The sequence below is a fragment of the Ovis aries genome, chromosome 10 (assembly GCF_016772045.2).
Source record: "Ovis aries strain OAR_USU_Benz2616 breed Rambouillet chromosome 10, ARS-UI_Ramb_v3.0, whole genome shotgun sequence".
Taxonomy (NCBI): Eukaryota; Metazoa; Chordata; class Mammalia; order Artiodactyla; family Bovidae; genus Ovis; species Ovis aries.
Genome location: NC_056063.1, coordinates 14,457,495 through 14,482,863, shown reverse-complemented (window position 1 = coordinate 14,482,863; position 25,369 = coordinate 14,457,495). Strand labels below are relative to the sequence as shown.

At 38.8% G+C, this 25,369-nt stretch overlaps 1 protein-coding gene across 5 annotated transcripts; it reads right to left on the bottom strand.

Moving 5' to 3' along the window:
• Nucleotides 1-4,173: 4,173 nt before the first annotated feature.
• On the bottom strand, nucleotides 4,174-18,522 carry LACC1 (laccase domain containing 1). Of its 5 annotated transcripts, none has more exons than XM_042254662.2 (7): nucleotides 18,136-18,522; nucleotides 15,755-16,359; nucleotides 14,920-15,098; nucleotides 11,582-11,747; nucleotides 8,984-9,209; nucleotides 8,401-8,561; nucleotides 4,174-7,490 (listed from the first exon to the last, which is right to left on the bottom strand). In XM_042254662.2, the coding sequence occupies exons 2-6, from the start codon at nucleotides 16,302-16,304 to the stop codon at nucleotides 8,402-8,404; spliced, it is 1,281 nt and encodes a 426-aa protein (XP_042110596.1). In that variant the 5' UTR covers nucleotides 16,305-16,359; nucleotides 18,136-18,522; the 3' UTR covers nucleotides 4,174-7,490; nucleotide 8,401. The 5 variants fall into 5 exon arrangements, with proteins under 5 accessions (XP_042110596.1, XP_027829336.1, XP_042110598.1 ...); XM_027973535.3 differs by having other exon boundaries at nucleotides 18,489-18,522; XM_042254664.2 differs by lacking the exon at nucleotides 18,136-18,522 and adding an exon at nucleotides 16,767-17,942.
• Between the last annotated feature and the right edge of the window lie 6,847 nt (nucleotides 18,523-25,369).

Genomic DNA, 25,369 nt, shown 5'->3' with positions numbered 1-25,369 from the left:
AATAGTCAGTTCAGTTGCTCAGTCGTGTCCGACTCTCTGTGACCCCATGGACTGCAGCACACCAGGCTTCCCTGTCTGTCTCCAACTCCTGGAGCTTGCTCAAACTCATGTCCATTGAATTGGTGATGCCATCATCCAACCATCTCATCCTCTGTCATCCCCTTCTCCTCCTGACCTCAATCTTTTCCAACATCAGGGTCTTTTCTAATGAGTCAGGTCTTCACATCAGGTGGCCAAAGTATTGGAGCTTCAGCTTCAACATCAGTCCTTCCAATGAACATTCAGGACTTATTTCTTTTAGGATTGACTGATTTGATCTCCTTGCTGTCCAAGGGACTCTCAAGAGTCTTCTCCAACACCACAGTTCAAAGCATCAATTCTTTGGCACTCAGCTTTTCTTTATGGTCCAACTCTCACATCCATACATGACTACTGGAAAAACCATAGCTTTGACTAGATGGACCTTTGTCAGCAAAGTAATGTCTCTGCTTTTTAATATGCTGTCTAGGTTGGTCAAAGCTTTTCTTCCAAGGAGCAAATGTCTTTTAATTTCATGGCTGAAGTCACCATCTGCAGTGATTTTGGAGCCAAGAAAACAGTCTGTCACTGTTTCCATTGTTTCCCCATCTATTTGCTATGAAGTGATGGAACTGGATGCCATGATGTTCATTTTTTGACTGTTGAGTTTTAAGCCAGCTTTTTCACTCTCCTCTTTCACCCTCATCAAGAGGCTCTTTAGTTCCTCTTCGCTCTTTGCCATAAGGGTGGTGTCATCTGCATATCTTGAGGTTATTGATATTTCTCCTGGCAGTCATGATTCCAGCTTGTGCTTCCTCCAGCCTGGCATTTCTCATGAGGTACTCTGCATGTAGGTTAAATAAGCAGGAGGACAATATACAGCCTTGACGTACTCCTTCCCCAATTTGGAACCAGTCCATTGCTCCATGTCTGGTTCTAACTGTTGCTTCTTGACCTGCATACAGATTTCTCAGAAGGCAGGTAAGATGTTATGGTATTCCCATCTCTGGAAGAATCTTCCACAGTTTGTTGTGATCCATACAAAGACTTTGGCATAGCCAATAAAACAGAAGTAGATGTTTCTCTGGAACTTTCTTGCTTTTTACCCTCACCATTAGTATTATTTTCTTTGACCTTATACAAAGATTATTTCCCAAAATATATTATAATGCTCCAAATATTGTCTAATCAATTTATTAGAAGAAAAAGACACTGCTTTGCTTATTCTATGAGCTTTTTTGGCAGTCCCATTAATTTTCATTGGAAAACACTGACTTTTATCATAAACTGCTATTAAGCCATATATTTGTATTCTGTCCTAGTCTATTCTTATTCCAGAGGATGGACTCTTCATGTAGTTTTTCATTAATCACTGTATCAACCAGATTCCATTTCATATAATATAAAAGGCAAAAGTAAGCTTATTATTTTAAGATAGTTGTTATTTAGCAGAAAAGGCAGTTCCTTGTTGTCTGATATTTAGTGAATTATTCCCCCTCTATATAAAAGAACAGTGCTAATATAAATGACATACAACCCTCAAACTTTTCTTTTAAACAAGAGCTCAACAGATTTTTGCTATCTTCTCTCCACTCTCCACACCATATATGTACAAGAATGAGTTGACACTGTTCATCTTCTGCTTTAAAAAAACTGAAATATGTACATATTTTTTCAAAACAGAAATGTTACTTTAAATATTACTAGCAGGGCAAGAAATTATGGCTCAATTTAAAACATTCAGGAAAACAGAGAAAATAGCACAATGCACCCCCAGATAACCATCACTCAGGTTCAACAATTATCAAGATACTGCCACATTTGCATCATATTATTATTATTGTATCATATTCATTTTATTATTAAAATAGTTCATAGCAACTGGCATATAACATATCAGTTTACTCCTACATAGTTCAATAAGGATCAACACAGACATTTTTAACAAGACTGCAATATCATTAACCCCTAGAAAAATTAATAATTCCTGTCATCATTTAATACCTCAACCATATTTAAATTTTTCCCAATTGTCTCAAAAATACGTTTTTTAGTTTATTTCTTCTCATTGGAATCAAATTAAGACCGCTCATTACATGGGATTGTTAGGTCTAATAAACATACTTTTATCTAGAACAGTCTGCCTTTTTCTTGTAAAATGGTATAGCCAATTTAGTTTTTAAAAAATTTTACTGAAGTGTAGTTGACATCTTGGTTTCGGCTATATCTCCTATCCTTTTTAAAGTTCTTGACCAGTTGGCAACTGTGGCTCCCCTTTTTACCTCCTCGAATTTGTGGTATCAACTTAATCCTCTCTTGCACATATTTCTTACACATCGATAGTGCTTGAGAGCACTAACAGACTAAAACACGTGCTTAAGGAAAGTGAAGGAATAGGGAAGCACTGGTAAGATGTAAATGTAGTAATGAGTGATGCAAAAATAAGAAAATAAAGGATGAAAATTCAAAACTCAGTCATCACTATAAATAAATCTAATTCACACTCAAATGTTTCCCATGAAATGAGTACCCTTTTTATTGTTGCTATTGTTAGAAAGGACTGTAGTAGTTTGAGCTATTGAATCGGCTAGAAATTTTAATTGCTTAACAAGATACAGTAACTGGACACCCCAGCCTTCTGAGAATTAAAAAGCTTGCTTCAGATACAGAAAGGACAGTTAGTTCACCTCAGGCCCCTGACACAAACCCACCGGGGTGTGACATAAGCATACCTTTCTCTACAAAGAAGATGCATCTGTGGGGAGAGTATGAGAAGCCTGTCTCCACGTAACTGACATGTGATCACTGAGTCCAAACTAAATGTGTTAAATCCAGAAAAAACAGTACTGGCAGATTTCTTCTTCCTTAGTGACACGATGACCTAGCATGGAACAGTGTATTACTTACAGGAGCTGCCTCATCTTTGCCATCACAAGTAAAGTTTAAAACATTGCCTACAATGGAAACGGGCATGCTCTAGGCCAGAGTTCCCATAAACACTACGGTGAGCACAGGGACCATGCTTCCATTCTTTACTGCACGATTCACAAATTTTTATACAGAGAAACCTATGATTCCACTGCATCCAATTTTGTGTGAATTTACACTAGCTAGGGCAAAGAGGCTATGTGTCTTACATGGCACGTAGATATTTCTCATTCACTATTTAGCACACACATAGATCCATGTCTACACACACAGACACACAGATAACTTGAGTGGACTTCTACAGATTGATGGCATTCTCTAAAAGTTCACATGAAGAAGTAGGATGGATACATTGGAAGGATAACCTCAGGAAAACCAGGTGAAAACAAATATAAAGTCCCACTTTGATATATAAAATGATGTAATTCATATGTCATTGTCCTCTTATTTCTAGCTTCTGAATCCATGGGTATTATCTGTTTGCCATGTGACACAGAGTGAGCTCTGAATTTCCTCCCCTGAAATCTACTTACAGAAAAGCAGTTACTGGAGATTCTGTAGAAGTGAGACCCAGGCAGGTGAGGATTCCTAAATGTTTTTATCTACTTGAAAGTATAAAGAAGTTCTATCTAAAGTAAGAGCTTTACAAGTATTTCGTACAAACACATAGGTTAAGACTGGTTCAATTTTATACCAAGAAACAGAACAGAGCTACTTGGAGAAAGTAGCAGAGCTACTACCTCATCATGGAAAGACCAGTTTTTTTGCAATGCTTTGTAAAGCAATGGAGTATAGCATAATTAGTCACTATGCTACCCCTCGGAATTTCAAATTACAATTAGATAAATTTCAGTTTGATAACTAGTACCTCTAAAAAATGATGTCCTGAACTCTGATTTAAAAAATTAATTTATCATCTCACTAAAATGCAACTTGTATTTTCTATGTGCAGTTAGCAGCAGTACTGAGATTGAAAACAGAACAAAACTAAGTAAGTGATCATTGTAGTTACACCCTGAAAGTCCCAGAAACCTATATACAAATACAAACCCATATACAAACATATAAACATGAGAATCTTGTAGAGGCAATAAGATGTGACTATTTAACAGTAACAGTCTGTTTCTGAGTTATTGAATCAATACTTCTCAGTAAAATTGCAAGGAGACAACTTCTCTTTATATGCTTTGACACAGATAATCCAAAGTCATAAATAATCAAACATAATTTTCTTCAAAAATAATTTATTTGGCTTTGGAATTTAATATTTTGGTACCAAAAAACATGGCTGCCTAATACTCTGCATTCAACAGATTAATATAGAGTGACAAATTGGAAAATTATCCATCTTTCTCAGTGGAATTATTCTTTAATCTTATTGCTATCATGAAACAAGAGTATTTTGCATGAGTTTGAAATTGCTGTCTTATAATTTGTATTTAATGCCTTCTCTGAATTGGAAGACATGATGTATTTTTTTTAATGTATTTATTTTTCAAGTATAATTGTTTTACAAAATGTTGTTTTCTGCCAAATATCAACATGAATTAACCAGAGGTATACATATGTTCCCTCTATCTTGAACCTTCTTCCCATCTCCCTCCCCATCCCACCCCTCTAGGTTGTTACAGAGCCCATTTGAGTTTTTTGAGACATACAGAAAATCCCCATCGGCTATCTATTTTACATTTGGTAATTTAAGTTTCCATGTTACTCTCTCCATACATCTTACCCTCTCCTTCCTCCCCCACCTGTGTCTGTAAGTCTGTTCTTTATGTCTGTTTCTCCACTGCTGCCCTGCAAATAAATTCATCAGTACCATCTTTCTAGATTCCATATATATGCGTTGAAAGTGAAAGTGAAGTCGCTCAGTCGTGTCCAACTCTTTGCAACCCCATGGACTGTAGCCTACCAAGCTCCTCTGTCCATGGGATTTTCCAGGCAATAGTGCTGGAGTGGACTGCCATTTTCTTCTCCAGATATATGCGTTAGTACCTGATATTTATCTTGTCTTTCTTACTTTGAAATGAGATATTTTATATAAATTTCTCAGGAGTTTCATCAAAGAATTAAACAAACAAGGTATCAGGTTGTCACAACCATACAACACATATTACAGTATTGAAATTGTTGTATTGTCACCTTTCACTGGATATTAAAAAAAAAAAAAGTGGGCTACAACTGCATTTTTTAATCTACCCTAGCACCTCAACAAAATTTTGACTGAGTATAAGAATACTGATATTAATAAAAAGTTGTAAAATTTTAATTTAGATAGCTTTGATTAACTGTAAAATCTGAAATGAGATTTGGGGTCGCAAGACATAGGTTCAAATCTTACTTTATCACAATTTATGTGATTTCAGTCTCTAACTCATCAAGGGTCATCTGAATAAAAGGAATAGCACCTGACCTATGTACTTCAGAGTACCTGTAAAGGTTAAAATGAGGTAATGGATGAAGAAGTATCAAACAAATGTAATTTTCTGCATATTCAGGTAAGAAATATATGTATGAAATAAGAAATCCTTTTAAGGTTCACTGTGACAAAATTCATGTTAAAAATAGGTACCATACCATTTTTCCCAAGTGAAAACACCTTTTCTCTTCAGCCTACACATACACTTAAAACTACTCACCCCGCCTCCCTCCCTACACACACACAATATACATATCACCCCTTGTGTCAAAATATAGCCCCCGGTGTTTTATGTTCTCTGGACTTTCCTGCTAGCTCAGACGGTAAAACGTCTTCTTACAGTGCGGGAGACTCGGGTTCAATCCCTGGGTCGGGAAGATCTCCTGGAGAAGGAAATGGCAACTCACTCCAGTATTCTTGCCTGGAAAATCTCATGGGCTGGGCGGAGGAGCGTGGTGGGCTACAGTCCAGGGGGTCGAAAAGTCGGACATGACTGAGCAACTTCACTTACTTCAATAAATACTAGCAAAGTCGTATCTGACACTGGTGCATCCTCTTCCTCAAAGCACTGAAATCCATCACAACGACCCATCGAACAGCCTCAACACAGTTACTAATCTACTAGTTTCTTATTTATTTTTGTGTTTTGGCTGCAACCAGCAGCATGCAGGATCCCTCCCACCCCTGGCCAGAGATCAAATTCAGGCCTCCGCGGTGGAAACACCAAATCCTAACCACTATGCTACCAGGTAACTCCCTGAACATTTCTTTTTGAGTACCTCTCATATTTATGCTGGCGTCTCTCCCCAAAATGACTGTATTTTTTTTTTCTAATCTTTTTTACTGGTTCAGTTTCTGGCTCTTCAAATGCAGGTGTGTAAGGTTTCATCCTTGGACCTCCCTTTTTCTCACTCTGTGTTTCTGTGAAGATGACCCAGCATATTCCAGTAGACCCAGGCACTATCTCCGTGCAGCCAACTCCCAAATCCCTCTTTCTTCATGGATCCTTCCCAGGTTCCCGGTCTCTGTATCTAATTGTTGACCACACATTTCCATCTGGAAGCACTTCAGTCTGTGTGTCAAAGTCATTATTCCTCCCGTGTCCCAAACCTCCTCCCCATCTTTACTGCCACTCCAGGTAGTCAGCAAGCAGAGACTGGGGAGTAATCAGAGATTTCCCCACTGGTCCTCACCTCTCACCTCCATGCTCTAGGAACAGGATCTGCAGATTCCGTCTCTGAAATGTCATACTATTTCATTTACTCTCATCTCAATTTTAATTTCCACTGCATTCGGGCTTCATTATTTCTTTTTTAAAGTATTCTGACTGCTTCTTAACTAATCTCTCTGCTTTAGTCTCTCACAAATCCATCGTGTTAAATATAATGCCAAGGACATAAAAACACTCCCCTACTTTCTATGCCTACTCTTTGCCTGGAAAATTAACTCCAAAATTCTTTGACATAGCTTTCAAGACCCTAATTGGTTTCTAACCTGTTTTTCCAGTAACTCCTACCCACACCCTCCTCTTTCTAGAACACTTTCAGTTTCATGCCCTAGTTTATGGTATTCCCTTAACCTGTTATGGTTGTCCTTTATTTGTCAAAAGTCTATACGTCTTCCAGATCCATGTGACAAGTCATTTTCTCTGCAATACCTTCTCCAGTCTGCGTTCCAGAAAGAATTAATCCTCCTTCTCCTGTACTTTTCTATTAAACTAAAGTGTTAGAAGTGTTTATCTCTTCCACTGCATTAGACTCAAAGGGAAAAAAGTATTACTCATCTTGATTTCATCTATGATTCACAGAATTCTTGACAAATAGAGGCTACCCAATAAATACTAAACTGAGTAGACTTATTCCTGATGTATGTAACAAATACAGAGGACAAACGTTAAGAATAATTCTTATCTGTATAACATACAAACTATATCATATTGATTTTCTGTCAGTTATTGTTAAAATCAATTAATCATTTGGCTTTGGATAATAATGAAAGTATATCTGAAAGTTGAATTATTCATTGTAATCCTTTTGGTTTTAAGTATATCAAACAGCTACATTTCTCTCTTATAGTTGGTTTGGAAGGAAGCAGGAAATAGTTATGCAAAAATCCAGTCAAGTATCTGTAAAAATACATAGAAATCAAATATGAGACCATTAGTAGTGCTATTAAAAGAATCACTAAATTTATTAAAGACTTTTGTATATTAAAGAGTTAAAGACATTGTAAAGACTAAAAACAATATTCAGTTAAAATAACCTTAAGGAAAATCAGATATATGCTAAAGAATCAGTGCCATATCACTGTCACAAAATTTTGTATAACCAAAAAAATCCATCTCTAAGAAATACTAATTTAATGAAATTACACTCAATCCTGCTCTATGATTGTAGCTCAAGTGACAGCAAACTATGCCCTGTGGACCAAATCTGGCCCCTCACCTGTTTTTTTTGTCAACAGAATTTTACTGAAATACAGACATATTCATTCATTTCTGCTTCTGCTCTACAAAAGCAGACTTTTATAGCTGAGATAGAGATGATGTGTCTCACAACACCTAAAATGTGTACTATCTAGACCTTTAAAAAAATTGACCAACTCCTGCTACAGATAACCAGTTGGAAGTTTGGTTATAAAACTAGGCTGCTCTGTGTATGTATTATTACTCTAGAATTTAGGGTTTTTAGCAAGGGTTTCTTAAAACTCAAAAGAATTTTTAAAATTATAAAGACGTTACGATAAAAACAGAAGATGTTGAGCATATAGGAGAGTTAATGGCATACAAAAAGGATTTAATGAAAAATTGTTTTACTTTTATCCTCATATATGCTTATACTGCCCTTTTATATTAGAGTACGTCACTGAAAATGAACTGCTCTACCATTATTGTTTCACTAAAAAGTAGAAAATTAATTCCTCCTACAGGAATAAAGGAGTGAAGTTAAATACAATTATTTTTCAAAATGAGGGGAGGGAAAGGTGGAAGCAGGGAGGAGAAGGGAGGAGGAACGGGGAGAGAGAAGCTACTATACCTCATTCTCTAACTGAGATGAAGCCGATCTGTGTACCAAAGTTAGGGCCATCTCGGACATGGGAGAAAAACTTGTCAGGATGACAAGACGTACAGAGGTTGAGATCCTGGTTCTGGTCCTGAATATTCTGTGGTAGAATTCCTCCCCGTTCTAGAAGAATCCTTAGGATAAAGATTTTTCCAAAGATAGAAAGTTTACCAACAGACAAAGCAATATGGAAAAAGCATTGATATTAGTGTAAAAGAACTCTGGGAAAGATCTGCTTGGAATAATGCAAGTTGTCATTCAGTTATAGAACAGGGACACAACAGGAAATGGTAGATTTCATCATTACAGTTCCGGACCGAAATCAATCATTATTGTTGTTTAATCGCTAAGTCCTGTCTGACTCTTTTGTGATCCCATGGACTACAGCCTGCCAGGCTCCTCTGTCCATGAGATTTCCCAGGCAAAAAAACTGGAGTGGGTTGCCATTTCCTTCTCCAGGGAGTCTACCCAACCCAGGGATCAAACCCACATCTCCTGCATTGGTAGGCAAGTTCTTTACCACTAAACCACCAGGGAAGCCTGAAATCAAACACACCTAGTGGCTTTACGGATGTCAACATAGGGATTTGGTGAGTCAAACAGCCGTACACATCCGGGATCAAGATTATGAAATGCCTTTGCTGATTCCCTTGGAAGAGTAAAACAGCACGGTCCGACTGAAGGCCCCAATACAACAATAATGTCTTCCAAACTGCAGCCATATTCTGCTCTCATAGCGTTCACTGTAGCCATAGCAACACCTAACAAGGTACCTCTCCAACCTAGTAAATAGGACAAAACAGAGATAAGCAAAGTCAAAACAACAAAATGTTATCTTAATTTATATCTAAGTTATGTTAATTTATATCTAAGTTAAAAATGAGCAGGGTCAGTTTATGTATTTTTCCTAAGGGTCATTTCACCTCTTAGTTATTGTGAATAATTTCTATTTTGAGCATGGGTGTGTAAATATCCTATTGACATCCTGCTTTTAATTCTTTGGATATATGTTCAGAAGTGGAACTGTTGGATCATATGAATTCTATTTAAAACTTTTTGAGGAACCATCACACTTGTTTTTCATGGCAGCTGCATCATTTTATACTCCCACCAATAGTGCATCATGGTTTCCATTTCTCTTCACCAAAACTTATTTTCATTTTTTAAAAATATCAGCCATTCTAATGGATGTGAGGTGATATCCTGTGGTTTTGATTTGCTTTTTCCAAATTAGTGATGTTGGGCATCTTTTCACATGTTTACTGACCATTTGCATATCATCTTTGGAGAAAGATCTACTAAAGTCCTTTACCCATTTTTCAATCAAATCTTTTTATTTTTGTTGTTATTGTTGAACTGTAGGTATTCTTTTTGTATTCTGAATATTAACTCCTCATTAGATGTATGAACTGAAAATATTTACTCTCAATCTGTTGGGCTAACTTTTTACTTTGTTGACTGTGTTTCTTTGATGCACCGAAATTTTTGTTTTTGATAAAATCCAACTTATCTATTTTTACTTCTGTTGCTTGTGCTTTTGGTATCATATCTAAGAAACCATTGCCTCATCCAAGATCACAAGGATTTACACTTATACTTTCTTCTATAATTTTTAGAGTTTTAGCTCTTACATTTAGATCTTTGATCCACTTTGAGTTAGTTTTTATATATGACATAAGGGTCCAACATTGTTCTTTTGCATATGCCTATCCAGTTTCCACAGTACCATATGTTAAAGAAACTGTCCTTTCCCCATTGTATGGTCTATGTACCTTGTCAAAAATCATCTGACCCTCATGCAAGGGTTTGTTTCTGGAATGTCTGTTCTATTCCATTGCTCTATTGTCTTTATGCCAGTACCATACATACTGTTTTGATTACTGTAGCTTTATAATAAGTTTTGAAATCAAGAAGTATGAGACATCTAACTTTGTTCCTTTTCAAGACTGTTTCATTTACCTTTCATAATTTTAAATTTAATGTTTCAAAACCCAGGAAGTAACAAATAATATTCACATTTTATATCCAAGAACTAAGACTCATATTTTAAATAACTTTTGACAATGTTAAATAGTAAACTTGACTTCTAGTCATTCAATTCCATTACTTTATTTAGATCAAAACAAACAAACAAAAAACCACTTTCTTATTTGTCTATAGTCTAAAATGCAAACAAAGTAGCCATAGATTTACAAGCAGACAATAATAAAAGATCACTCATTTTACATCGACTCATTACTACTGGATAATCTAAATAGTATTTTTAAAAAACTTCCAACAAACAAAATTCCAAAACCTTAACAAACATAGCACCTAAAAATTCTTTGTTCTTATTTTCAGAGAATAGTTAAAGCTAATCAACTATAACATGTTAAACTAAATGCAATTTTCCAAACATATCTTGTTTTTTATCTTTACACTTGCTGCTGCATTTTCAAAAACACCTTCTGTGACATGTCTAACCTTCCTATTCCCTATTACCTAGACTTCAAGGGTAGACTTCTCAAACCAGAGACAATACAACTCAGTACAACTCCCTGGGAATGTTTTGAAAAGCATTGAGGCTTTTCTTTTTGGTTATTACAAAAAGTACAACTGGTATTAAGAATTCTGAAAGCCAAGCAAACTTAAGTCTGCAATGTAAGACTATCTTGCCCCAAATGTTAATAACACTCCTGCTGAGAAACATTGGTACCTAGCCAAATCCTACAAACCTCCCAAGAATCAGCCTAGGTAACTGCTTTCTTTAAGGATTATATTCTGAGTCACATAATTTGACATAAGTACTCCTTGTATTTGCTCCTGACCTATGAGTCTACTAGCCCTCTTCTATCTTTACTTATCACCATGGGTAGTAATTAACTATTAATGCTGGGAAAGAATGAGGGCAGGAGAAGGGGATGACAGAGGATGAGATGGTTGAATGGCATGACTTAATGGCCATGAGTTTGAGCAAGCTCTGGGAGATGGTGAAGGACAGGGAAGCCTGGAGTGCTGCAGCCCGTGAGGTCACAGAGAGTCGGACCATTACTTACAGAATGAACAAAAACAATGTCCATCAGAAAGAAATTATAACTTTTATAAATTTGGGGAAAAATTATAACTTTCCCCCCAAACTGGTAAAAATCCTAGGTGCTTAAATAAGTACACTTACCAGAGTGAGCAACCCCACATGCTTTTTTGATAGGATCTGCAAAAACTATCGGAATACAGTCAGCACCAAGAGCTGCTATTGTGACTCCTCTTTGATTTGTGGTGATTCCATCATAAGATTCAGGCTCCTTCCTTCCCATAATCCAGACGTCACTGGCATGATCAGTCTAATACCAAAGATGTGAAATAAAAATGTTTTTAAAATAGAATTTCTCATACCATAAGCTTTTCTGAAAATGTGTATTTTGTACAAAATTATATAACCAGTTTAAGGTTACTAGCATTCCTTAATAACATCAGGTCCATATATATGTAATAACAAATTTACTTAATTCTATGATATGGTAATCTCTACGTATTTTTCTCAAAGGAAAACAGACTTCAACATTTAAAAAAAAAATCAAAATAGTACTGATGAACCTATTTGCAGTGCAGGAATAGACATGCAGACGTAGTGAACAGACTTGTGGACACAGCAGCAGGGCAGGGAAGTCAGGGTAGGATCAGTTGATAGTAGTATTGACATATATACACTTCCATATGTGAAACAGATAGCCAATGGGAGGTTCAAAAGGGAAGAGATACATATATACTTGTGGCTGATTCACACTGTTGTACGGCAGAAACCAACACAACATTGTAAAGCAATTCAGTTCAGTTGCTCAGTCGTGTCCCACTCTTTGCCACCCCATGAATCACAGCACACCAGGCCTCCCTGACCATCACCAACTCCCAGAGTTTACCCAAACTCATGTGCATTGAGTCGGGATGCCATCCAGCCATCTCATCCTCTGTCGCCCCCTTCTCCTCCTGCCCCCAATCCCTCCCAGCATCAGGATCTTTTCCAATGAGTCAATTCTTCACATGAGGTGGCCAAAGTATTGGAGTTTAAGCCTCAGCATCAGTCCTTCCAAAGAACACCCAGGACTGATCTCCTTTAGGATGGACTGGTTGGATCTACTTGCAGTCCAAGGGAGTCTCAAGAGCCTTCTCCAACACCACAGTTCAAAAGCATTAATTCTTTGGCGCTCAGCTTTCTTCACAGTCCAACTCTCACATCCATACATGATCACTGGAAAACCATAGCCTTGACTAGATGGACATTTGTTGGCAAAGTAATGTCTCTGCTTTTTAATATTCTGTCTAGATTGGTCATAATTTTCCTTTTAAGGAGTAAGCATCTTTTAATTTCATGGCTGCAATAACCATCTGTAGTAATTTTGGAGCCAAAAAAAATAAAGTCTGACACTGTTTCCACCGTTTCCCCATCTATTTCCCATGAACTGATGGGACCAGATGCCATGATCTTAATTTTCTGAATGTTGAGCTTTAAGCCAACATTTTCACTCTCCTCTTTCACTTTCATCAAGAGGCCCTTCAGTTCCTCTTCACTTTCTGCCATAAGGGTGGTGTCATCTGCATATCTGAGGTTATTGATATTTCTTCCAGAAATCTTGATTCCAGCTTGTGCTTCTTCCAGCCCAGTGTTTCTCATGATGTACTCTGCATAGAAATTAAATAAGCAGGGTGACAGTGTACAGCCTTGACGTACTCCTTTTCCTATTTGGAACCAGTCTGTTGTTCCATGTCCAGTTCTAACTGTTGCTTCCTGACCTGCATATAGGTTTCTCAAGAGGCAGGTCAGGTGATCTGGTATGCCTATCTCCTAAAGAATTTTCCACAGTTTATTGTGACCCACATAGTCCAAGGATTTGGCATAGTCAATAAAGCAGAAATAGATGTTTTCTGGAACTCTCTTGCTTTTTGGATGATCCAGCGGATGTTAGCAATTTGATCTCTGGTTCCTCTGCCTTTTCTAAAACCAGCTTGCACATCTGGAAGTTCACGGTTCACGTATTGCTGAAGCCTGGCTTGGAGAATTTTGAGCATTACTTTACTAGCGTGTGAGAAGACTGCAATTGTGTGGTAGTTTGAGCATTCTTTGGCATTGCCTTTCTTTGGGATTGGAATGAAAACTGACCTTTTCCAGTCCTATGGCCACTGCTGAGTCTTCCAAATTTGCTGGCATATTGAGTGCGGCACTTTCACAGCATCATCTTTCAGGATTGGAAATAGCTCAACTGGAATTCCATCACTTCCACTAGCTTTGTTCGTAGTGATGCTTTCTAAGGCCCACTTGACTTCACATTCCAGGATGTCTGGCTCTAGGTGAGTGATCACACCATCACGATTATCTGGGTCATGAAGATCTTTTTTGTACAATTCTTCTCTGTATTCTTGCCATCTCTTCTTAATATCTTCTGCTTCTGTTAGGTCCATACCATTTCTGTCATTTATCGAACCCATCTTTGCATGAAATGTTCCCTTGGTATCTCTAATTTTCTTGAAGAGATCTCCCCCAATTAAAAATAAATTTAAAAAAATTCAAAATAGTCCATCCATCATGAATACCCCTCACTAGAGATCGGTAAATCTCTAACTGCAATAGTTGTTCAGTCGCTCAGTTGTGTCCAACTCTCTTTGATTTCGTGGACGGCAGCATACCAGTCTTTTCTGTCCTTCATTATCTCCTGGAATTTGCCCAAACTAATGTCCATTGAGTTGATGATGCCATCCAACCATCTCATCCTCTGTCACCCTCTTCTCCTCCTGCCCTCAATCTTTCTCAGCATTAGGGTCTAAACCTAATAGCAGTACCTTCCACAAAGTACTAATTGACTGAAAGAAATTTAATTTCCAAATCAATAATATTTTTACTTTTCCTAGAGTCAGAGAAATCTAGAATTCTGTAAGAAACAGTTATCAGTTTTACCCTAGTTCCTCCTAGTGTTGATATAGAAAACAATGGCTTTTCTCTCCCACCATTCAGGAAACTTACCTCTAAATCAAAAAGGCAGTGGTACTATACTCTGGGGCTTTCCTCATGGTTCAGTGGTAAAAAAAAAAAAAAAAAAAACCCTCACCTACCAATGCAGGAGACTCAGGTTTGATCCCTGGGTCGGGAAGATCCCCTGGAGAAGGAAATGGCAACCCACTCCAGTATTCGTGCCTGGGAAATCCCATAGACAGAGGAGCCTGGTGGGCTACAGTCCACAGGGTCACAAGAATCGGACACAATTCAGTGACTAAAAAACAACTGTACTTTTAGATGTAAGGAGTTCCAGATGTGTGTGTGTGTGTGTGTGTGTGTGTATTATATCATAGAATTGATCTTTAGAATATGATATGTATCTCTAAGAAAAATAATCACAAACATTATCCTAAGTTTTAGATAAAACATTAGATGCAAATATTAAATAGCTTATTTAAAGTCCATATAGTCATTAGCAGAGTCAAGAATATACTTTAAATCTTCCAAAATATGAAACAAAATTGTACCTTTATTTGGTAAAATTTATTCGCATTAAATCCTGCAGCCTTCCCCAACCTACGCAGATTTTCTTGAACAACTGCCTTGGGATCTCTCCGTTTGGAACTACTGAAGAGATTGAATGAGCTAAGAGTTGGTATGTAAGATATCCCACCTGTTCTTGTAGTAAATCCATGTATGAAAGTATCTGTTGAGGATAAACAATGAAGATTAAACAATGAAGATTAAAACCAGGCTGTACAAAAGACTATAAAGCCTTACAAACCCAGTCTCTCCTTAAGACTTTCCCTAATAATCTCACCCTGCATTAGTTTATCCAGCTTCTAATTTCTACAGCTCTTTATAGCTTCATCTGTTCTTATGACACAATGTTTTGAGTTTGTTTTACCTTCTCTGTCGGATTAGTGTTCCTCAAAGGGTATCTTTTCCCCATTAGTTTTTGTTATCCCAATAGCATATAGCTCACAGTAAATATCCTTTAATAAGTGAGATCAACTGTTTTAAATTTCACTCTTCTGTGAAGGCACTACGGAGTTAAGGTTTCAGAATTTCTAAGTAGGAAATGCTTAGGGTCATAAATCTCATTTAAAACCAAGGCTGGGGGATTTGTCTTAAAGCTAAATTTGCATAAAGCGAATTTATTTAGAGCAGATTTGAAGGGACTATCCCTTCACACTCGTGACTCTATAAGGCCATCCATGACACTCCCATGTTGTAACTGATGCTAAGGAACACATAATCTCACACCAGTCTACAAAAGAAACAAGGAAAAGCAGTGAACAACCTGTAAAGAAAGACTGGCTTTTCATATTCAAGTAAAACTACTGATAGTGTTTAACATACCTGAGATCAAAGGAGATGTGATAATGGTTAATTCTCCCTTCAGTGCTGGCAAACTTCTCAAATATGTTTCTATTTCATTCTGGATTGCTTCTAGTTCTTGAGATGTGATTATGTTTACTTCAGTAGACTGTTTCAAAAGACCTCCCTTCAAAGTCATCTGTAGATCTTCAAACTCAAAATTGTAAACATCAGTAAAGAGTTGATCAATGAAAGCCTTCATTAATGTCTTCCGGTGCACAGGCACAATTACCTTAATGCAACTCAAATTTTTTTCATCAACTTTTTGTTTAATTGTATACAAAGAGGCAGCCATGCTGGGATTGCTAACAATCTCAAATTCTCTCAAGAGAGCTGATAACCCATTGCCTGTTTCTAATTCACAATTATCATGGTCACAGCTGATGTTACTACAACATATTATGCAAAAGAACTTGGCCTTGGCACCATCGTGGTATCGGACCGCATTCAATGTCTTTAATAATGTCTGATGACAGTTTTTCTGAGAGTTCAGTTTCAAACCAAAGAGATCAATCAACACTGCTTCTGCCATCCTTCAATTCTGTACAAAGTTCTTCAAAGAAGTTTGTGTGTCCCCCAAAATTCACCTGTAAAGAAAAATTAGCATAAGTAAGAATGCAAAATTATATCAATATAGTTATAGCTACAACAGAAACTTGTGGATGGGTAAAAAGAAGAATTGCATTGACTTAAAAATGTAACCAGAATAGTGAGCCTGGACTCCTCCCAGAAAAGCTAATCCACTATTTATCAGAAGAGAACCATGCCAATGAAAGCAAAACCAGCTCTTAATTCATTTTGTGAATGTACTTTACATCTTTCCAGTAGAACAACAGGTTTTGTTTTGTTTTCAGATCATCAATTTTAAGCAGGCAATTACTTATTGACTTAGAGGAAGTCCTGTTTTTTAATTACAGGGTGTCAACGTATCATTGATATATCATTAATCCTGACATGACAGGCTTGTTAGGTCACATCCCTTCCTACAAAATACCTGGGCCTTCGGTTCAGTTCAGTCGCTCAGTCCTGTCCGACTCTTTAAGACCCCATGAATCGCAGCACGGCAAGCCTCCCTGTCCATCACCAACTTCAGGAGTTCACCCAAACTCATGTGCATTGAGTTGGTGATGCCATCCAGCCATCTCATCCTCGGGCGTCCCCTTCTCCTCCTGCCCCCAATCCCTCCCAGCATCAGAGTCTTTTCCAATGAGTCTTTGCATGAGGTGGCCAAAGTACTGGAGTTTCAGCTTTAGCATCATTCCTTCCAAAGAACACCCAGGACTGATCTGCTTTAGGATGGACTGGTTGGATCTCCTTGCAGTCTAAGGGATTCTCAAGAGTCTTCTCCAACACCACACACAGTTCAAAAGCATCAATTCTTTGGCGCTCAGCTTTCCTCACAGTCCAACTCTCACATCCATACACGACCACTGGAAAAACCATAGCCTTGACTAGACGGACCTTTGTTGGCAAAGTAATGTCTCTGTTTCTTAATATGCTATCTAGGTTGGTCATAACTTTCCTTCCAAGGAGTAAGCGTCTTTTAATTTCATGGCTGCAATCACCATCTGCAGTGATTTTGGAGCCCCCCAAAAAAGTTTGACGTTGTTTCCAGTTTCCCCATCTATTTCCCATGAAGTGATGGGGCCAGATGCCATGATCTTAATACCTGGGCCTTAAGATCAATAAAATTAAATGGAGTTGTATTTAAAATTAAAATTTTTTTTAATTTTTTTTTCTCAGAAAAATTGTATTCCCCCCCCCCCCCCAAGAAACAGACTCACAGGTATGAGCGGTTACCAGCAGGTTGAGGGAAGGCGGGGAGGGGCAAGACAGGGGCAAGGGGATTAAGATACAAACTACTATTTATAAAATCAATAAGCTACACGGATATACTGTACACCACAGAGAATACAGCCAGTATTTGAGAATAACCTTAAATGACGTATAATTTATAAAAATGTTGACTCACCATGTTGAACCCAAAATTAATATTGTAAATTAACTGTACTTCAATTAAAAAAAAAAAATCCGTTTTGAAGGTTAAGAGCAGAGATGACCAAGAGGTTTTGCCTCCAGGATTCACAGGTATGGCAACACCTCGTTACATTAGCTCTTGGCACTCGGTCCCTTCCTAAGTCCAATGATCAGGCAAGCAACGGCCATTTGGATCACGTGAGCACCCCCCCCCCCATCATTCCCCCCACCCCCCGCTCTCCGCACTCCCCCACTACACTTTCTTACTTCAGCCCCTGCCCGCCCCTCCGGGCTGCCGCTCTGTCTCTGGCGGCCCCTCCGGCGTCAGCCTCTGCCCCTCCTAACCCCTCGCCCGGACTCCTGCCGCCCCTGCGGGCCTTTCTGACCGTCGGGCGCACACTCGAGGCCGTCCTCCGTCACTTTCGGTTGCACGCTCGGCTGCGAGCTCGAGCTCTGAGGCGTCTACCGGCCCCGGTCCTGAGCGTGAACGAGACCCAGAGGCCGCGAGCGTGCGCCCCGCAGTCCTCAGCCGGGCCCCCGCCGCTGTGAGGGCGGCGCCCGTCCCGCCTCAGCCGCTGCACCCGCTTAACTGCGGACGGGGCACCCGCTCCGCATCCACCCGACGGCTGCGGAGGCCGGGCCGGGGGCCGGGGGCCGGGGGGCGGGGAGCGGGAGCGACCCGGGGGGCAGATGCGCCCGAGCGCCGGGAACCGTCAGCAGTTCCGGGTCCAGCTCGTACCTGCCGCGCGGCTCCTGGAAGCGGAACGGGAACCGAGCAGCGGCCGGGCCGAGCGGAGCTATAGGCAGGTCCGCGGGCGGGAGGCCGGGCAGGAGGCGGGGCGGGTGAGGGGCGGGCGGGCCGTGAGGGAGCCGGGCCGGCCTCCCGACCGGCGCGCGGCGGAGCGGCTGAGGGGCCGGCGGCGTCCGCTTCCCTCCCCGGGCGACGACGCCCTCTCCTGCGTCCGCGCTCGGCGCCCTGGGGACCCGCAGATTCATCCTCAGAGCCCTGGCCCGAGAACCTCCTTACGTTAGCACTTGGCACTGTGTCTCGTTCAAGTTCACGTACTGCGCCTCCTGAGGCAGATTTTTTTTTTCTTTCATCTTTACTGTTTGGCTTTGTTTCCAGAAACAAGTTAGATGGCTGAACCCTCCTTTGCCTTTTTTGCTGATCCCCCCTAACTTTCTGACTAGACTTCATAGCTCCTTCACGTGTGTGGATAAACCGGTGTCCTTATAAAAATATGGGCCAAGCATAGAAAATTAGAAGGCACTGACCTTAAGAGTTGTGATAAAAATGTAAATGAGCATCCCCTTTCTCCCCTCAAAGAGCGTAACATTTATTTATTTTAAAATACTGAACATCTCCTACCTATGTAGATGGCAGATGCTGTGGCCAAAGGGAAAATATCTCCAACAATCAAAGCGTAGGAGACAAGGTGCTTCCTGTGGCACTGGTTATGATGGAAGGAGGGGTCCCTTTTTTCTGACAGTTGTTCACATGATAAGTTCTGAAGAATGTTTCCCTGAAAGAATCTCAGCAATCTGGGAGTTTAGAAGAGAACTGGGAACTGAGACGACTGCTATTCTGTTTAGAGAATGGGGTCCCCAATCCACCCACCAGTTAACCCACTCTTCAGTTCTGGCAGATTTTTTTTTCCCGAAAACTGTATTTTCATTATTTTTCTGGACATTTATTAAGAACACTGAGTGGTAAATGTTGCAGCGGATCTGCTCTGCCCCAAGCTTGTTTTACGTTGAATATCACTGTAAACAAAATGGAGGTCTTTAGTTACAAAGCTGGGTTAAAACATTTATGTCTGTTTTTATAGACGATGGTGGGCATTTATTTCCTGTCATGTAACAGTAAACAAGCTAAAAAAGAAATATTTCAAAATAGAGAAGCCATCAGGGAAGAGAAAGTTTTTCATTATATTGTATTTATAAACCCATTTCCTTTCACCATCTGGTCCTGGACTATGGCCTGATCTGACACTCATCTCATCCCCATTCCCCCACTCCAGTGGTTCTCAATCCTGGCTGCACATCAGAACTACAAGTAGAACTTTAAAAACCAGAAATGCAGAGACCACCCTCCTCTACCACCTCCAGATACACATCTGAATCAGAAACTCAAGGAGTCAAGTCTCAGCCTGTTTTGCTTTGCTTTTTGTTTTGTTTTAATCTCTACAGATGATTCAGATGCATAATTAGATTTGAAAAAATGACTTCCCTATTACCAAACCACTCAAACTAAAGGCTGTTCCTTGGAACACCATAGGATCATCACTTTACATAAACTATTTCTTCTATTTAGAACATTGTTCTCTATATATACTTTTTTTTAAGCTTAAATATAACCTTCCTTGTAGCCCCATTCCCTTACCAAGCACAATCAACAACTTCTTGTAGCATTTTGTTTGTACAGGAGAAGCTCATTCATGGATGCAGTCTATATCCATAACCAAGCAATACATTGAAAAAGTCAAAGATTAAATTGTGTACTTCATAAATATGAACATGGTAGTATATAAATTATATCTAAATAAATCTATTTCAAAGGAAAGTTAAACCAGTCATGAAAAAGTATAAAAAGTATACCATAATACCTTAAAGTTTCTTTTTTTAACCTGAAACAGCTACATGCTTGTTTGCCAGTCTGTTGAGCAGCACAGCCTTTTGCCACAGCCTTTCCTTTGTACATGGCCTCCAGATTAGAGTTCTGCATCATATCGCTACCATAAAGTACACTTCCCAACCATCAGCTAAGCTTTCTCAAAATTTCATTCTTTTAAGAGGAAAATGAGGCTTCCTGGGTGGCGCTAGCGGTAGAGAACCTACCTGCCAATGCAGGAGAGACATAGGTTCTATGAATCCTTGGGCCAGGAAGATCCCCTGGAGAAAGGAATGGCAACCCACTCTAGTATTCTTGCCTGGAGAATCCCATGGACAGAGGAGTCTGGCAGGCTACAGTCCATGGGATCGCAAGGAGTTGGACACAACTGAAGTGACGTATCATGCACACAAGAGATACTTGTGAAGCTATCTGAGTGCAAATTACTTCTTTATAATCTTTTTATAGTTATCCATTCAAACAACTCACCTTAATTGGGTCTTGAAAAATATAAGTGTAGCTTTTAAAGAACAAACTTTTTTCCCACACTATTACATTGGTTTACTTAATAACTAAATTGTGAAAGCACAGTGACAAGTTCCACTGGCATAAACAGGTTTGAGAACAGACACAAGTGACATTTTCACTGGTAGGAGCAGAAGTGGGCAGATTCATTGGAAAGTGGCCTTCTAACCCTTTAGCATTCAGCATGCACATTCAGCGTGATGTGGGTATTTGCAGCTTATGATTTAAAAGGAAATAGAATGAGTTCATTGGTGAGAGGTTAAGTGTAGGTAGACTTAGCAAACACACACTGTACCTCTACATTTTCATTATTTGACTTTGCATCTACTTCACCCATGGAGACTTCAAAAGTCTTTGGGGGGCAGAGATAGTGCCTGGCTGTTAAGGGGAACCATTGGGAAAATCACCAGGAATTGTTACATCACCATGTAAATCCTTCTCTTGATAACTTTAAAACTGGTAACAGTTGTCTTTAAGCCATTTACATTAGAGTTTATGAGTCCTTTCAGAAATGGACATAAAACATGCAAATTTCCTTGTGAAAAACTTACGTTAGTGTCCATAACAAATGAGCAAACTGGATGGCTTAAAACAACAAAATCTGTTCTCTTGTAATTATGGAGGCAGAAATCTTTTTTAAAAATATTTATTTATGTATTTTAATTGGAGGATAATTACTTGACAGTATTTTGATGGTTTTTGCCATACATCAGTGTGACTCCATCATAGGACCTCTCCATGCTGAAGCCCCCTCCCACCTCCCTCTCCACCCTATTCCTCCAGATTATCACAGAGCACTGGCTTTCGGTGCGCTGCTTCATACGTCAAACCAGCTCAGAGAAATCCCACCTTCAACTTAAAGCTATAAACAATGAATAATACATAAATATTCTCTACATTCTCTCTGAAAGGAAGTTAAGAAACAGTACTGATCCTCTGGTTACTTTCTATTTTCAGCAACCTGAAACTTTAATCTCATTGCCTAGCCAGAGAAGAGAATAATCCCTAGTTTCAGCAGATTCTAAGACTCTGCCATATAATAGGTATGGTATTATGATAATTTTTTTAATTTTAATGATTCACTTAATTTATTCTTTTGGGATGACTCTGATGTTCTAGCTTCTCTTGAAAACATGCAGTAGAAATAGTCTTTTTTTACCTGAATTGTGTATTATTGATTCTTACTAATATGTGCAGTATGTTATATTTTTCCCATGATGCCTCTTTAGTTTTTTGTTGGAAATGAACCATCCGGAACTGATTCCATCATGTTTTTTTAAGTCTCAGTTTCAGGAAAACTTTTATCTTTCCCCAGGTTATTTTTTTGCTTCCCCAGTCGAAATCAACTTGAGATATTAAATGTCCTCTCCCACTTGGAAAACAAAAAGGCAATTTCATACCCATTTGAAAATTATCTACACAATTTTTCTCTCCTTGTTTTCTCATAAAATATTTGTTCTAAAAGAGGTGGGAGGAAATTATAAACTTAACTAGAACTACCTGGCAGGTCCACATAGCAGTTTTTTCCATTCTGGATGAAAAATGATGTTTATGTGACATGGGTGCACATGGATGGTTGCCTCTTCATTCTTTTAAGCCAGAAGCTCTCAAAACCCTGGGGCTGGAAGGGTGGGGGGAAGGATTTGACAGCCTTGCTTTATTTTGCTCCTTAACTTAGAGGGAGGTACTGGATGATGAATTTCCAAAAGCTGGAAACATGGCCTTTTAAAAATCTCCTCCCAAGGGTCAATTATAGGCACTTGCCTCTTGAATTCAAATGAGATGGTACAAAAATGTTGTTTATTACAATGCCTAAGTACATATTAAATACCTAATGTTAATTTGGATCCTAATTCAAATTTCATGCTTCTTGCTTGGATGTATGATCTTTGGCAAATTTCCTAATTTCTCCAAATTTTAGTGTCCTTATTTTCAAAATATAGGTAAAAATAATGTCTAGACTGTAGGACTGCTCTGAAGGATAAAACAGATAATCTATGTGAAAGTTGTTGCTTAGTCACTAAGTCACGTCCGGCTCTTTGCAACCCCATGGACTGTGGCCTGCCAGGCTCCTCTATCCATGGAATTTCCCAGGCAAGAAGACTGGAGCAGGTTTCCGTTTCCTCCTGCAGAGCATCTTCCCAACCCAGGAATCAAACCCCTGTCTCCTGCATTGGCCAGTGGATTCTTTACCACTGAGCCACCAGGAATGACCCCACTATGTGGAAATAGTTACAGGTAATTAATAAATGTTGGCATGAAATTAAAAGACGCTTACTCCTTGGAAGAAAAGTTATGACCAACCTAGATAGCATGTTGAAAAGCAGAGACATTACTTTGCCAACAAAGGTCCGTCTAGTCAAGGCTATGGGTTTTCCAGTGGTCATGTATGGATGTGAGTTGGACTGTAAAGAAAGCTGAGTGCTGAAGAATTGATGCTTTTGAACTGTGGTGTTGGAGAAGACTCTTGAGGGTCCCTTGGACTGCAAGGAGATCCAACCAGTCCATTCTGAAGGAGATCAGCCCTGGGATTTCTTTGGAAGGAATGATACTAAAGCTGAAACTCTAGTACTTTGGCCACCTCATGCGAAGAGTTGACTCATTGGAAAAGACTCTGATGCTGGGAGGGATTGGGGGCAGGAGGAGAAGGGGACGACAGAGGATGAGATGGCTGGATGGCATCACCGACTTGATGGACGTGAGTCTGAGTGAACTCCTGGAGTTGGTGATGGACAGGGAGGCCTGGCATGCTGCGATTCATGGGGTTGCAAAGAGTCGGACACGACTGAGTGACTGAACTGAACTGGTAATATTTGAAGGAGAAAGGAGAAGAGGGAGGAAGAGGATGAGGTGGTAAGATGGCATCATCGACTCGATGGATGTGAATTTGAGCAGAGTCTGGGAGATAGTGAAAGACAGGGAAGCCTGGTGTGCTGCAGTCCATGGGGTTTCAAAGAGTCAGACACGACTTAACAACTAAACAACAGTAGTTATAATAGGACATGGTGGTTTATTATAGTATTTCCATTGCATGTTTTCTGTAAAGCTAGTTATTTAGTTGAAAGTGTTTTTCCTAATTGATTTTTTACATGTAATATTTGTCTATTTATTATCAAATACTGTAGATATTATAAGGTTTTTATTTTTAAAATCAGAGTCACTTAATTCATATTTATATTTCCCACAATGTTTTGTATATATATATATGTACCCCATATGTAGCTTGAATGAAAGAATAACTGATATTGTCTAACTCTTTTCATTGATTTATGCAATTGTAAGGAATTATCAGTAGATGGCAGTAGTTTATTTTCATTTTTATTTTTTGTCCATTTTAGGAAGATCCAAAAAAAATGATTACTTTCTCAATTTTAAGCTAGGTATCCTTTCATGAATAGCTTGTTTAAAGAAATATCACCCAACAGTTCTTCAGTGTATGCTGCTTCAGGAGTAGAGATGGAAAAGTACCAATTACTTTATTTTTACTGTAAAAATCTAATTTTCTAATTTTGGGGGGGTTCTTCATCAAATACTTTGTAGAGAATATGAAAATGAATAAGACACTGTATTTGCCTTCCTGGATCTTATAGTATAATAAGGAAATACAGTATAAAATAACGTAAATTCAGTAATAGGAATAGAAATAGTTGAGTGGCAGAAATTTGCTAAATACATTCATTATTTCACTTCATCCTCACAGTAATCTAATGAGGCGGCTGCTATTATTGATAAGGAATCTGAGTCTCAGGTTGGAAATAATTTATCTAATAAACTAGCAGTTGCTCAACCTTGGTTCAAGATTAGCCCTGTCTTACCCCAAGACCTAGTAGTATCTACCTCATAGGGCTAAATGAGTTAATATTTATAAACTGAATATTTATAGAGTTCCCATACATAGCACAGAATCAGCACTATATAATGTTCATTTTTTTAAATCTAAAACATTTAGAACAGTGGGACAAAAAGCTAAAGCACTATTTAGTTGTTTATCTTTTTAATCAGTTGAGAGAACTCACTGAAAGTATAAATGTAGACAGTATGCATTTTCAACATAGGTAACACTAAGAATAATATCTTTAACTATGAAACCCATACAAAAAAGCTAGAGAGCTTGGATTCATTGGCATTGATCTGGGGGCAGAAAAGACAGAGTAATGGCATGAACAGAGTGAATGGACTCAGTATCAGGGAAGACTTCCTGGAGGAGGCAGATCAGAAGTGAGGTTTGAAGAAAGGAAGTAATGTGAATAAACAGGAAAGAATCATATATTCTCAGAGGTGATTATGACACTGTTGAGTATTTCTCTCAGGACTTCTTTAGCTTTATAAGATATTTCTGGATAGATTTGAGTTTCCTGACTTATGAAGCGATTTAACTTTGTTTTTGTTTTTATCAGATTGCAATCTTTTAAAATTTTGTTTTTTAAAAACACTTGTAACTAGTATACAAGTACTCTGTGTCAATATTTAACCAATCTTTAGGA